At 46.6% G+C, this 16,260-nt stretch overlaps 1 protein-coding gene across 8 annotated transcripts in view; it reads right to left on the bottom strand.

The window, feature by feature from the left end:
- Positions 1 to 16,260, bottom strand: part of LOC105567351 (polypyrimidine tract-binding protein 1) — a 418,546-nt gene that overhangs the window by 115,183 nt on the left and 287,103 nt on the right. For all 8 annotated transcript variants that reach the window (XM_012022168.1, XM_012022161.1, XM_012022162.1 and 5 more), the window contains one exon: positions 11,507 to 11,611. In XM_012022168.1, the coding sequence (XP_011877558.1) occupies positions 11,507 to 11,611 (105 nt within the window). The remainder of the gene's footprint in view (positions 1 to 11,506; positions 11,612 to 16,260) is intronic.

The raw sequence follows: 16,260 nt of genomic DNA, 5'->3' as shown, positions 1-16,260 counted from the left end.
GGGAAGGCGAAATTCTCTTCTTCCGCGGTATGGAAATATTCCGAGAGCTTCTCCCCTTGCTACACGGGGGTTGCTTTAAAGCTCTCCGCGCGTCGACAGACGTCGATAAATTCATCGTCGCACCTTCGCATTTTCAAGTCGGCTACGCGCGTCGCAGAAAGGGAATGACGAGCCTCGCGCGCTCCACAGGCTTTCCTCCCGTTCCTCTCGATAAGTGGCACGCTTCCGTTGCGCGAGAGAACGTTTCCGCAGCTGCTGCTTATCCGACAAATAAAAAGCCCCTCGTAAAGATAGCCGGAGCGTCGTCCGTATCGTTAACGCTACTTTCATCGTTATCGAGTTCGTTAGCAAATGTGACGTCAGTGCATTAAACCCGTAATAAGGGCGTAAAATTTTTTCCTCCCCTCCGGGGAAAATAACGTTCGGTTACTCGACAACTGCTGGTCTGCTAACAAGATAAAGATGATCATTTCGATCGCGCGCGCCAGCGAGCGTCGTCCGACGTTTCAGCTCGATTGTTATCATCTGTTATAGCCGCTAGTTATAGCCGCGGATATAATTTACAGCCGTAGATATTTAACTGATATGATATGCCGAGGAGATCTTGTTGCTTTGGACATAATTTCGAAATATTTATTGCTTCTGTACAATGCACGCTTTACGGTAGTTGATTATCTTTCCTTTTCTTTTTACTAAATGACTAGTTAATAATTTTAATCTCTTATATTTGTTGATTTGCAGTATTTTTGATTGAAACAATAGGACTTGAAGTAAGATCGAAACGTTGTAACGAATCCCTTTCTAAAAAAGAAATGTTACCAGCGCGAATGTCGTTAATATCGAACAGTCGAGGCCCCTTTTCCGCGATGCCGAGTGGTTTTCTCGAAGCGCGGTGTGCTTCACTTCTCTTTTAGATTCGTAGTAAATGAAGATTTGCATTTCAGAAATACACATTTGTATAATAGTCTTTGTATTCTAATCTTAATAATTAGAATTTAAGTAACAACGATTTTTGCTTCGAAACATCTTCTCGATTAAACAGAATTAATCGTTGATTTAATCGATACCAATAAGTTCGCAGAATGATACGTAAAACGTATGGTCTTGTCTCTAACACTTATTCGAATCCTCGTTTGAATTATTTAACCAAATAGAATAAAAACAGAACAGATTTTGCACAAGTAACAAATAACATAAAATTCTAAGACGCTCACCTCACCATTTCTCCGCCGTTGCCCGATGCCTCCCTGGCCGCCTCCTCCTCTCAGATTTCCTTGTTGCACTCACACTCGCAACACTCGCGAAAATCGATCGCGCGAAATTTCGGGCACTCCCGTACACGACGTGAAATACCGCGAAACGCACGAAATATTGTTAACAAATATCGCGCGACTTTCTATCATTCAGTCACGGACTGTCACGGACATCACAAACAGTCACGGAACAAAGTAATATAAAATATTACAATAAGTACGGAATTTTCCGTTACGTAGCGGGACAACGAACTCTCAACGTTTTTTTGTTGTTTTTCACTCGGCGCGGTGACGTACGATGTTTTTGCGTGCCATCATTGTACTGAAGGTCGCTGCGCCCACACTCGCTCGCCGAACGTCGAGCCGGCAGGCAGTGGCGAGAGTCGCTCCGTGCGTGTTATTAATTTTGCGTTATCGGTTTCTAAGACTCGATCGCGATGAATGTAAGGGTAATTTGTATTCGTCGGATCTGCCGTTGCTGAGATCCAAAAATCTGTGGGCCTGTCACCTCGCGTACTCGCGTAAACTACACACGGTCGGTCTCGCGCGCAAGAAACTACCGTGTCTCGTGATGATAGAAAGTCGCGCGATATTTGTTAACAATATTTCGTGCGTTTCGCGGTATTTCACGTCACGTACGGGAGTGCCCGAAATTTCGCGCGATTGATTTTCGCGAGTGTTGTGAGTGTAAGTGCAACAAGGAAATCTGAAAGGAGGAGGCGGCCAGGGAGGCATCGGGCAACGGCGGAGAAATGGTGAGGTGAGTGTCTTAGATTTTCATGTTATTTGCTACTTGTGCAAAATCTGTTCTGTTTTTATTCTATTTGGTCAAATAATTCGAACGAGGATTCGAATAAGTGTTAGAGACAAAACCATACGTACAAAATTTTGTAAGTTTACATTGAAAAGGAAGACGTTTTCAGTATTCCATATAATTATTTAAATAAATACCTATTTTTGTAAATATAAAATATAAAGTATATTTAACACAATAATTTCGATTTTACATAATTAATCTATAATAATCATGTGCATATTTGTATTTTTACAGTTTACCATATACAGTTAACGATGTACAACTCTGCTGTTGCGAATCGTATCAGTGAGTGATAAATTACTTTCTATTTTAAATTGACGTCGCGCATATTACTTCTTTGCATGCATACACATTCTTAAAACTACACAATGCTCAACTACAAATTGCGCGCGCGAAGCGCGCGTTTTGTCATTTCTGGTTCAATAAAATGTGCCAGTTGGGTTGACGATAAGCTCACTTTTCGATTTTGAATCATCACTGGCGACTATAAGTGACACTTTTCTTTCGTTAATAAGTTAATGGGAAAATTAAAACGGGGAACTTATAGTCAATCCGACTGGTATATTCCTTTATTCGTTTAATACAACGTTTCGACCCTAATTTTTGGGTCCTTATCAAATAGTACCAAGTGAAAAATTAAAAGTCTTCGTCGTCGATTAAAAATTAAAAGTCATCGTCGTTGTAAGACAGAACTAGTTCGAGCCGAGCAGCCACAATGCTCACAAGTGCACGTATTTTATAATTCGACTCTGTTTTATGTGACGACGAAGACTTTTAATTTTTAATCATCACTGGTGACTATAAATAAACTCTCCCTTGGTTATTGCAATTCCCCTTGTTATTGATGCAATTTCCCTTCGTTAATGGGAAAAAGTTGAGGCCAAAAAGCGTTGCGATTATCGCACTCCCTCCGCCTCGGCCTCCGTAGTGCCAATCTTCAGTCGAGAGTGAAAATAATTGCACGGCAAATAAACATTTCTTGATACCGTGAATATAGGTGTATATATATACCGTAACGAAACGTGTCACGCGTTGGAGGAGATTTAGTGCGTCAATCTTAGTTCTGCGTACCCTGTAATAGTCGTCCGATTGGGGGAAGCGAGCCGTCAATCGCGTCGCTCGCTCGCATGCCCGTGCGGATTCACGTGGCGATGCTCGACGGGTACGGCCACGGGTAGAAGCAATTTATCTAAACGACAGCTTTGTGAGGTCACCCGGACCGTAAGCACAGCCCATTCGTAATATTACTGGCCGGGCACGCCGCCATTACGTCGGGACTTTGATTCTTTTGTACCTTCCGGGCTGATGCTACCGACCCCGCATTGCTCTAGCGTTGTCGTTGCCTCGTGGGCGATTATATACGTCGACGTCGAGTACCGCGGATCCATATTGGTAGCGTGGGCCATGTCGAAGAGCAGGAGAAAGAAGAGAGAGAGAGAGAGGGGGGGGGGGGAGTGGTGGCCGATGGTGAAGAAGCGAAGCAAATTGGCGAAGTCGAGCGGTCGCGCACAAAGAACGTTTTTTTCCCCTATTTTACGCTTCTTGGCTTCGTTTCGCCGGTCTCGAGATTTTATTCGACATCAACCTGTCGGCGCGGCTCTGGGGATGACGGAACGTCTGTGATCGCGTAATTGACGCGGCTAGACATCAGGGATTTTACAATTGTATTATGCAACGTGCAAATGGAAAATGATTTACATAGAAAAGCTATTGAACGGACTGAATTATAAGGATAAATCCTATATTTTTGAAGAAACTTTCTGGCGCTTTATATCAATGCGAATGAAAGCAATGCATGACATAACGCAAGATGAATGAATATTACAATTTCGATGATATTCTCGTCGTCTAATTTTTCGCAGACATTTTATTTCGTTTATTGCAGACGCGATATTCTTAAATAGATCGCCATCGATAATCGTGGTGGAAATACCGCGGGTCGTCTATTTCCCGACCGTAGCTCAGATGAGTCGTAACCTAATTCAACAATCCCCTTCATCGTCTATTTCGATTTCGACATCGCTTGGATTTGACATAAACCCTATTAATTAATGTTTCTAAATGCGACGCAGTCCCGTCTCTCTTGGAATTTTGAACAGATAGACACGGGATTCCGTAAGGCGATCGAATTCTTCCAAATATGTGATTTAAATAGATTGACCGTCTCATAAGATACGTTTAGAAAAGCTCTTTCATTGATGCGCGATCGATAAACGGAGTTATCACTTATCGCTTCAAGATCGGATTTCAAGGGAATAGGAGGGGAAGAACGGGGAAGGCGAAAAAATGTATTCATCTACGCGCGACTCGGATTAATCGACGTAAGAAGAAATATTTGCCGGCCGGCTGAACATGCCGGCGATACTTTGCTATGGCGCGGCGCCATACGATACTGCCGTTCTTAAATCGAGAAATCGAGATTATCCACACGAGGGACGGCTGGCATTCGAAAATCGTGCCCGACGTTCCGGTGCATTCGCAGAGAAACATTCCGACATGAAATATGTCAGACACGCCAGCGAGAAGTTCTAGTCCGGTTTCAGACGTCCCGCGCCGGTGATTGGCCCTTCCCCGTTGCCGCCCGTACACATGTATACGTATATACGCGTTTTTAATATAAAATTCCGGGATTCGCGGGGAGAATGGAACAGGGGCAACTTCGCGTGCTGACGCAGTCAGCAATCTCGAATACTTGGCCGCTCCCGACGTGGCTACGTCAACTTATTGGTAGCCGGTAGTGAGCACGTGAAAGAACATGGACATTCTTTTAGCGGGGAATGTAGAAACGAGAAATCTACAATTGATTCCACGCTGATGCGTCGGTAGAAATTTCTGACAGAAATATTAAGTGTGCGCAACTCCACCTTCGGCGCGTTTTCATCGTCGCAGAATGGAATATTCTTCGAATTAACGGAATTGAAAAAGACCCATTGTGCCTTTGACATCTCAAATGGAATTATAAGGAGGAATTTGTAAAAATTACGACAGCTTGTTTCTCGGGCAACGAACTCACGAGGAGCCCGGAGTCTCTACTTGTCCCCTTTGAAGCAGCACTCCGCTCTATATTCATCAGTATAAGATCATTTAAAAAAAAAACCCGGCGCGGTAGTGAAAGGACTCAATTGCGGTTTCCTTGGGCACTTTCGGAATTAGGTTGCCGCTTCGGAAGCAACGGTTTACCCGACAAAAACGTCGTTGGCGTTGACCTTCTGTCGTTCTTAATCGAGAAAATGGAGGCAGCGCAACATCGTCAGAATAAGTGTCCAATCTTAACATATACCTATGTTACAAAGCCATGGAGAAAGAAATGTTTCGCGGCTGACGTAAATCGTCCTCTGAAGTCTTTATATGCGCGAGGACTTGTATACTACGGTGTATCACAATTGTAATTCGAATTACAGCACGGCGATTGAAAATATGCTCCGATATCGGGAACATTTTCAAGCATTTTTGTGGTATAGTAATGAGAATTTAAAATGAATGAGAGAGAGAGAGAAATAGTTAAAAGGATGTACAATACATGTGGCATGTAGTGTTTGTTTCCACTGTCATAAAATAAGTCATTAATTAATTTTTTCCAATGGATTACGCCGTTCTTCCAAACTGAATTACTTACGGAAAACAAATGTGGGATGATCGCGAGTGTCGCCAAAAATGATGGAGAGAGAAAAGTAAAGGGTCGCGAAGAGCCAATAAAATCGACAATGTTGTAACACCCTTAACGAAGCCTCGATGCCCCCCGGTCTTTCTCTCTCCTGCTTTTGTCCTCTAGTGTGTCCAGGCACGAGGGATAAGCACGCGGACGCACGTTTAAGTGGTGACATGGCTACCATTCGTGGATAATGGGATGGAACGAGGCAGAAAATGGTACATCAAAAAGAAACGGGGACAAAGAAGATCCGTTGTCGCCCTCATAAAGCGGAGTGGCGAGCACGCCGAAGCAGTTTTTGCACGACCCGGCTCGTCCTAAGATCTCGTCCTAAGGATATTCGGTGGAACCGAATAATCGACGCCCGGAGGAATCGACGGTCCTTGCGGAAGACTTAAGCCGAACGACAATGCAGATTTTGTTTGCAATAGGATACGCAGTGCATCTGCTTTCTACCTTACCATTAAATTTTTTCGGCGACAGCTAATTTTAATTAGTCTCAGCGCTCGCGGGTGAAGAAGCGCGACTAGATTTGAATACTATCGGGGTGCAAAAATGCTAGCGAGAACATTGATATTATTTATACAGTTGTTTGTCTCGTTTCTGATAAAACGCGATTTACGGAAAGTTAATTGATGATTCATGAAACGCATACATACACGTAGACCGGTGGAAGATTAAACGGTGAATTTTCGAAAGAATCGCCACGGCCTTCATCAAGCCGCTCTGACTGATGGAAATACAAATTGCGATATTAATTCTATATGGAGTGTTATTTACGAAACGGAAATGGGACGCTGATAGAGAAGTATTTACGTTTCAGTGAGTCCAGTTTCGCGATTATTAAAATTAGCAATTCACAACGGCCGGAATGTAAATTACACGGTCCTCATTAAGCCGAGCGTGCAACTAATCAATTTATATACCCGCATTTAATCCGCGTTTCCCAAACGCGATTATTCACGCTAGACGGGATCTTACAGAGCGAATTAAAAATCCAGATTAAAGCGGATACACATCCACTTAGCAACGTTATAGAGTTAATACCATATTATACAATTTCCCGGTGTGCGTCCGTCCAAGGAAGGATAGAGGCGTTGTATCGACCCGCCGGGGAATCATCGGTATCGCCACTTTCCACGTTACGCTGCAGTAATTGTGTCCCCGCCACATCCCGCATTGCGCCCACCCCGTGCACGTTCGTGCATATTCGCGAGAGGATTTCTCCCATTTAAAGTAATACTCGCGAAAAACGCGGGCGACTGCTTTTTGCGACACGGACAAGCGTATAAAAGACTGCCACTTACAGACATCCCGCCGTTGGAGAGTTGGGTAAAGAATCCTAAGTGACCGGTGACGATCGAGAAACCTGTCCCGGGACTCGACTCGTCCTCGATTGATACGGTATCCCAACCGGATGGGAACAGTCGTTCCGCGGAGATTTGCTGAAGAGGAGGACAAATCTGAGGGCGAATCCGGAGCGATTGATATCGAGAGGAAAGCCCCGAAGGCAAGGTAGTGGAAATATGACGGTGGAGGCAGCGGAAAGCTGTACGCTTTCTCTCTCTCTCTCACTCTCCCTCTCCTTCTTTCCTTCCCTCTTGGAGGCTTTATTCAGCCTGGAAGGCGCAATGAATGGAAGCTTCTACGAGCTCCGAGCGCACCTCTTCAGACCGTCTACGCGAACATCGGCAAGACTCTTTTCCTTTTTCTCGTCCCCTTTCCATCTCACTATTCGCCCGCAACGCCGCGCCTCCAAGAGAAAGAGAATTTCCTGCCTTTCCTCGCCCCCTTCCTTTTTTCCCTCGCTTCGGCAAGGTCGACTCTTCGCACCCGCGGATTTTCGCTCCACGAGCATCGCGGAAATGGCGATTCTTCGACGCATCGTCTTTCTCGCAGCGACATCAATTTGTGTCATTTCTTTTATCGCGAATAAATAAGAAAAGTCAATTGATTGCTTAAACGAGAGTAGTTTTCGTCCCTATTTTTAATGCATAGCAAAGAGCTACGTGACTTAACAAGGAAATGGTGTAAAAACCTCGAAAATCTTCCTAGGTGGGTAACAACGTCGAAGAGCTCTTCGGTGAAGCGGGAGAACAAATGTTGAAAGCACGCGGGGGATTATGGCGTAGAAAAGTAGAACATCCATAAACGGGGAAGAGTGTGAGAAAGGGAGAGTAAACGTTGAAAGAGAAAAATATCGCACGCGATGATAGCGAGCGTACGTCGGTCAGTCGGTCCAAATTTCGGGAGGGAGAAACAAAAAGAAAAGCGCAGCTTTTCCCTTCTCTTTCGACAGTACAACAAGAAGACGCCACGTTCCTCTCGGAACCAAGTCGCGATCTCCCCCCCCCCCCCGTACCCTCCGAGGAGTCAACTTTTCTCACCCTTAACGGATTACACGGTGATGGCGAGCGGAGAGTTCGATTTCCTCACTGATAAATCGCACCCTCCAGACCTTTTTCCCGAACACCAATTTATATTAAGTCAGAGAGGCATACGTGTTATGGCAGCGCCGTCCAGAAATATATACCGCGTAGGTCGGGGGGGGCGAAATTGCTCCGGCCAGGGTCAATTTCGAGAGAGGGTGAGTTCGGGGCTATTCGGCAATGTTTAGGAAAGAAGCGGACAAATCGCCGCTCGGATTGCTTTGTAGGCGCAAAATAGCTCTGAATTTTTTAAGTCTTTCGCCGAGGGCCGCCCCGAAATCTCGAGATGGAATCGAACACGCGTCTGCAATAATCTTAATGGTCATTCGTCGACACGAGGTCGGTTAACCGCTAACCGAAGGTCCACTGATTCTCTGTCTCTTCTTGAATAATAAGGTGGAAAAAGATAGGGGAGTCGACTGAACTCTGGTTAACAATTAACGTTTGTGAAACTGGCCCGAAATGCCTCTCGCTTTCGTATTTTCCTCGAACGTTATTCCTATCGCCCTTCTTAATCCGGCGAGCGCTGGCTTCGCAGCAGGCGCGGCATTTCTCGCGATATTCTCTCGCTCGAATGTTGCGATTTCAGGTAACGCGAAGCACACGTGTGGCTCGCGACGGCGGCTAATAATTTTCTCGGATTTTTCTCGTCGCGCGAGACCGTCGAAAAGTAGAGAGCGTGTACGTTTTCAAAGTAAAAGGCGGGCAACGAAAGGCTCGGGGCTTTGTCACCGAATCTCCACGCCGGCTCTCACCGTCCTCGCGCGTCGCGACGCCGCGCGTGTAAAAAGCACGTGTCCGCGCGCGAAAAAGACGAAAGGGACGCGCGAGCATTAACGATCGTCGATAGACACACAACGGTTTTGCGTTACATGTCGCGCTATTGTAATGCGCTCGCATCCTCGCCGAGATATTCGCGCGACGCGCGTGCTGTGAAAAAAAAGAAACGCGCCAGCCGCCACAGTATGATTATTTTCATTTCCGCAAATACTCTGTAAAACAGCAGCACACTCGGGCTGTTGTTTGTGACAAGAAAGAAGATGCACGTGTACCGAGCGAGTATAATTACGGTAAAATTAATTAGCATTTAATTTCTACGAAAGAAGTAATATCAAAGACGTAATATCAAAGGACGCTTTGAAAATTATTATTCGCGACGCGGACAATTCGTGATAATTAAAATGCATTTAGCGTGATTAATGTGTGTTTGGAAAGCGGCGCAAAATGATATTTTAGACGCGTCTATTCAGCCGCTAAAAAGTCAGACCGCCGGTCGGCGGGAAACGGCCTCGGCGCTCCGGCAGTTACTTTAACGAGGCTATTAAGATCGCCCTGACATTTTCAAATGGCATTGTTTGTCATGATCAAAAATGACGGTAACGTTGCGAGAAATAACGCAGCCGGTTTTGCCGATACGTCGATTTATGCCGCGCGCTAAATGGCGGTCCCTTGGTATAATTTATAAAAAGCACGTGTCGAGAGATAACCCCGGACCTTTAAAGACCGCGCCGAGTCATTACGGTTCCCGATTAAAATACGAATCGGTGGCGCGCGCGCGCGCGCGCGCGATCGGGCGAACTGGCGTCCCGGCCGAGCTATTAATCAAACCGTATCGGCATTTTTCGGTGACGCAAACTCGCGGATTCAGTTAAACAGGAATTTCGGTAAATTCCGCGGAAAATGAAAGCCTGCGCGCGGGCGTAGCGCTTTACACGTATCGCGCCGTGGTTGCTTCTGTTTGCCAGCTATACGGAAAATGATTAACGACGCGAGGAACGAGGTCGAACTTTCGGCACATCCGGCGGTTGCACGTGCAGCCGAGTGATCCGAGACACGCCCCGGCCGTTCCGGTGCGGTTTTCAGACACGCCGCCGCCGCCGACGCCGACGCCGCCGTCGTCGTCGTCGTCGTCGCACGCTCGCGTCCCCGGAAATTTCACCATTTTTTCGCCGTCCTCGTCGAAACGACATGTGACAACGTCGGGCATACGTGACGAGAGCAGGTGCGCGAGAAAAGTGCTGTTCGTCCTCCTCACCGTGGCAAAGCTTACACCGTAAACGGCTGTCGCCTCGGCGGCGAGTGCAAAATATTAATTAAGGTACGTTACCTCGCTAAAAGGTCGTATCTTACGGCCGCATTTTTCCCCACCCGTTTTCTCGCGGAAACGAATGTCGGCCCCTTATTCTTCCGGTTCTCAAGGCGTGAATTTTTTAATCTCTTGAAAATTCTAAACGTCCGCGCGAAAATTCTTCATCCCACCCTCTTTTACATCTCGTCTAAATATCACAGGTGAAATATTTACAGTCCGACCCCCGGACTATCAATTTCAACGAAACATAAATAGACTGCTTAATGGCATTCGCAAAATCATCCGGTCTTTCATCGACGCCGATCCCGTAAGTAGATCGATTAATAATCGTCAGGCCATCGGATGGCCACTTTCTCTCCGCTGCAGTTTCCATCGGCTCGAGGCGACGCGCAAGGGTTGCGCCGGGAATTAATTTTTACCCCGCGGAACTACACGTCGGGAGATAATTTCTCTTCGTCCATCGGCCGTCGATTATCTCACAACACGCACACACGAGGCTAATTAATATTTGTCGTGTCTCTCGTTAACGCGCGCCGATGATAACATGTAAAAAAAAACTTGGAGCAGCCCCCTCGCCGGAGTCCGGTATTTTTTCCTCTCGTCTCGTCAAAAATCTCCGCGAGCAAGCGTCAGTCGACTTGTCCGAAAAAACGATTCCGGCTCCCTTTGATGGACAGCCATACGTTCGTCGCAACTGCGAGGGCCGGAAGGAACGCGAGAACTCTTCGGGGAACGCGAAAGCGACCGATCAGATTTCAATGGATGCATTTCAATCGGGGTCACTGCATACGAATTTCTCTTTGGTATGCAATGATTTATGGTTCGTTGCGCGTTCTGGTTGCGGTCGGTTCGCCGCCGAGGTAGCTGGGGGAGAAAAAAAGCTCTTCTAAAAAGCTCCGCGCACGACCGCTCCGCCATCGGCGAAATGGACGGACCCAAAAGGAAGTTATCGGCGTTCCTTGTATTTTATTCCGTCGTGTTGCGTGCGTTACCGCAGTCGCCGAAAATCGAAGAGAGGAATTTTCGGGGGAGAGAACGAAATATAATGTGCGAATCGGCGGATTTTTGCGCGATCGTCCGCCTCTTGGAGAGGTTTCTCAAAATTTTTTATCAAACAACTGCAAGCGACGAGCAACAATCGTCACGATACTAATAGAATCGTTTTCGCACCTGTCCAGGTGGAAGCCCCAAAGTATTATTGCGCCCTGTGAAATCTGACGCGATATCGGACTCCGCTCGCGGTATCTTATTTTAATTAAAACCACTCACCTTCTTGGCGTCATTGTTGTTGTCGGCCGTGTGATGAGGTTGCGGACTCATTGAAGCACCATTGCTGACTGCCCCGCTTTGCGATAGAAGCTCGTCACTACCCCTCTGTAACAATAGAGAACATTCGTGAGATATAAATAACTCTGTTTTACGCGACGACTCTTCAATAAATTCCACTTTCCGCGACGTTATATTTTACGTCGGCGAGCAATAACGTAATTCAGAAATATTATCAACACGTCGCGCGCATTTTCGCATTGACTCTACGTTGCGACGATCTTGGAGTATTCTTAATTATATCATTTTCGGATAACAGCATTATACGCGAGGCGCAAGAGTATTGCAGAGTATTCACAAAATAATGTTAAGCCGGTTTAGTATTCCACGTGTACTAATCGCGTCGCTCGTCCCATTTTATCCCCGGAAGCTTTGAGGGGAATTGAAATAAATTATCGCGTTGAGCATCTTTCGATTACTTAAAAAGTGGAAGGAAGCAGCGCGGATCTTGAGCAAAATCCCATTCGATGTTTCGTCCTTAGAGCGCTGATAAATCTCGGGCTTGGCGTCAAAAGAAACGGGTCAGAAGCGTACAGCAGTAAGACGCTTTTAACACGGCTCTGAATCTAAATGCTTAACGGAGTCCCTCGAACGCAACGGAGAAACGTTGCGGTCATTCGAGCGAAGAGGGTCCTCTCGCGAGATATTAATAATTAATCCCTATGAATCTCCCTCCCTTTCGCGAATCGTCACAGGAACTTGTCCCGCCGATTCGAGATCGGTAATCGGCCTACACGCAATTGCTCACAGCGAAGAATTTACAGAATTAAGTGCGCGAAGCTATTATATTCGCAAGACGGTAATTAACAGCCGGTTTGATCGACGCTCAGTCCGCATCTTTGTGCATGTACATTTCACGGATTACCCCCGTTAAGGGGACCCTAAAGCCGCTGGCGAACTCGATCAGTATCGATAAGATAGGAGACGGAATTAAAAACGTCAATTACCGACATTTTTAATTCCAAGTTCTACTTGGCCCAAGAAATGTATAGCCAATCAATTTGCAACTTTTACGAAAAAGCAGCAATTTTATTAGCTACACATTGCTCAGACCGTGATTTTGGATAGAATTCTAGCGTTGTCGACACCATGTCTTTACTGACAATCTGACAGATGTTGCAACTATTTCTACGCGCCGTACTACTCTTTTTCTCTTCTTCTAGACGTGGATTTCTGCACTTGCGTCTATTAGAAGTAATCTTTTTTTCTAGGCTTAGTTCTAATTGCACGCTATTGTTCTTGTATGTTGTCCCCCGAGTATGCTGGTCTCATTTTGTATATATTTATTGTAGAATTCTTGTACGAAGCAAATAGTGTCGTCAAGTGTACCAAAAATTGGTAAAATTGTAAATTTCTTTTCTTTTTTGATATAAAGTCGACCAGCATAGTCTAGATTTTGCTGCGTACTTTAATTCCGTAAAAGTTTCACATTTCCATAAAGCCAATTAAAAGATTACTTCTAACAAAGCATGTCGATAAAACAGACGGTTTTAGGATTCCCTTAAACACCGTTGCATTATTCCACGAATGCTTCACGCGATATAGGAAACATGTAATTTATAAAAAGGACGCGAGTTCCTTAGAGGAATGTGACGCACTTTTCTTATTTATGGCCGAAACTCGCCTTTTCACGATTACGACTTTTCTCATTCGCATGCCATTCATTATACAGCTGCGGTTTTCTCGTCGGCGGCATTCGGCGTCAAAGGGCCGTCGCATGCATCGTGTATCGCTTAACGAAATATTTATTCTCCGCTGCACCGTCGCTGCATTTATTCACGAATTACGGGCTGTATTATGCAATCGCGGTTGGACGCGGTCTGTTAAATTTGCAAGGTGAGCTTTGACAACGTGAGCCTCGCACTGTGTCTCGCCCAGGCGAAAATGCATGAAAGATAATTCATAACTCGTAAGGAAAACCACCGGGAACTTCGGCCACGTCGAGACAGAATGCGAGATCAAAGACAGAAAAGACGAACGAAGCGGAAGGAAGCGAGCCACGAGATGTGGTGGATTCGCTCGCGGCCGAGCCCTCGGGTCCTCGGCAACAAAGAGCGAGCCCGACTTCGTTATTCTTTGGATGTTAACTGAAAAGTTGCCGGCCGATTTAAATAAGTGCATTCACTCGTTTACGAAACACCGATTTTATTATCCTTCCTTATTTCTCCCATTTTACGAGGGGATCTCTTACGATTTGAGGAGGCGAGCCAAGAAAATTGCCGTCAAAGTCTATGATTTGCGACTTCCTTCGCACGAATTAAAGAAAATTGGATATCTAATCTCCACTTTACGAAGAAACATTGCACCTTACACTTGCTCGAAATTTAACGGAAATATATTACTTTTCCCAGTTTAACGGTACGTCTCGCTCGAGGCAGCGTCGCGCGAAGTACGCGGAAGCTTATAAATTAAATGCAATGAAAAAGACACGTACACCTACATTTCAATGTACGTCATATGTACATCCCCTCGCGTCCGGCCGCGCGGAGTGCAGAAAGTCGCAAAAGTGTTTATCCCCGACTCGAAAAATAAATAAAAGTAGGGAGCTTTGCGAGCGCAATTAGGAGAACGCGTTCTCTGCGACGACGCACGTCTCATACACGGTTTATCTTGCGAAAGTACACCGCGAACGTTCTCAGCGCATTGAGTGCGCGCTGTTAGGCGGAATATCGTTCAAAGAGCGGCAGGAAGGAGCTCTTATACGGAATGGGGTCCCCGTCTCTGCGCGATCATAGAGAGAAAAAGAGAGAGGGAGCCTCGTGGGTGGAGACAAGCCGCGGAAAGGAACTCGGATTCCGTATTTTCCTCGGATATGGGGATAGGGGTTCATCCTCTCTGACCAACATCCGGCGGAGCTGTCCGCCCCGATCCCCGGTGCTCGTGTATTATTTATTTCCCGCGGACGTATGGATTATGGACCGGCCAACTCCCCTTTCGCTCCGGAGCCTCGTAACCCCCGTCACGAACTCTGCTCCCTCTCACTCTTTCCCTCTGTTTTCATCCTTCGATTCTCCACCCCCGATCGCCCGCCCCGGTTTCTTCTTTCAACTTGCCGGCTCGCGGAGTTGTTTTCTCTCGATCTTTGCGAACCGTCGAGATCTTAAATCCAGGAAGCAGCCGCTGTGTCACTCTCTCTCTCTCTCCATTTTTTGTCCTTCATGTTTCCGTTGAAAGAAAATCTCCCGTGCGACCCGGCGAAGAGCGCGCGAGCGTTTTACGTGCCCGACGACCCGCACGGAATTGTCTCAAGATCGTCCGCGCGGACGGGGTGGAGACGGACGTTGGTACGCTGAGCGAGCGTACCCGGGAAAACGATGGAGCTTCGCTCGGATGACAAACCAATCTCACGCGCCGGCTGCGGGCCCGATGAGCTCTCTCTCCGGCCGCGGACGCTATCGAGGAAGAGAGAACTCGTGACACGCTCCGTTGGGCTCATCCGGATCCGATGACTATCGGACGAATAAATACCGAATGCACGGGTGGGTGTATTAAATTGTGCTCCATCACCGAAAAGCGTAATCGGGACAGGAGTAAGGTGGAATTAAGAAATAAAGTGCAATTTTTCGATCGAGATCTAGATACCACAGACCCGTTATCGGGAGCAATCTTAGCCGTGATCCTGTTATCCCCCGCGCATGGCTACTCGTCGCTTACGAGACGGCGATTGCCTATCCGTAGGTAGGTCAATTTTCTCGGTGGGTCGTCTCGCGCGAAGGAGGACGACGGTGGCGGAAGGATGCGAAACACATGACGTGGAGCCGCTAAAATAATATTGGCCGAAGATAGTCCTGGTGATAGGCTGCCAAGGAAAGGGCTAGGCTGGCCGGAGCGAGGAGGCCATTATTGCCTTTCGAGATGGATGACCTCTGGATACACGAGCTACCGACACAACCGGGCGAAACTTTAGCCGCGAGATTACCAAGATTTTAGGACCGAGAAGAGTCGAGTCACCTCGTTTTATGGAGCAGGATTATGTACGCGAATCGTATTCCTGATATTACCGGCTCTCTACGCTCTGATGAATAAAGTTTCGTCTTCCCAACAATCACGACGAGATATTAATATCGAATGACGTCTGACGACGTAAATTTGTCCGATTGATCGACATCGCGCACCTGCGACGGGTCATCGTTATGCAACGAAGACTGAGTAACTATCGATAAAGAGTGCCAATGAGGGATAAATGCCAGTTCGTTTCGCTGACGCGCTGGAAAACTAGTAGCGAAGAAACGCTGGGTTATTAAAATAATACTTACGCAAGACAGGCCGGTATAATAAATTGAACGATCGCAGGGAAACTTAAACGAGCGAATTGTAAAAGTGTTGATCAATTGCGAGTAGACAAATTTATAAAGGTCTTTTGCAATCCTTAACTTTGGCAAGTGTCCCTCGTTTCAATTGAAATCTAACCGAATGCATTGGAAGAGGCAAGACGTAACGGGATCGCGGAATCGATTCCGACTATAATTACTAATAAGAAGAACCTTTACGCGACTTGTATCACGACTTGCCTACGAGCTGGATAATTTGACGAGAACGGAAGTTTCCCGTCGAGTCGTGATTCTCGTCGAGACCCTCCTCTACGGCAAATGACGTGGAAAGAGGGCAGAAATTAAAGCCGCTCGTTAGGATGAAACGCTTCCACGGCGATCGCCGTGCTTCGGCGTCACTGAACCGCGAACGGAGAGGCTGGGACG

The sequence above is a fragment of the Vollenhovia emeryi genome, unplaced genomic scaffold (assembly GCF_000949405.1).
Source record: "Vollenhovia emeryi isolate VEMERY1.0 unplaced genomic scaffold, V.emery_V1.0 DF939138.1, whole genome shotgun sequence".
Lineage (NCBI taxonomy): Eukaryota > Metazoa > Arthropoda > Insecta > Hymenoptera > Formicidae > Vollenhovia > Vollenhovia emeryi.
This window is presented reverse-complemented; position numbering and strand designations above follow the sequence as displayed.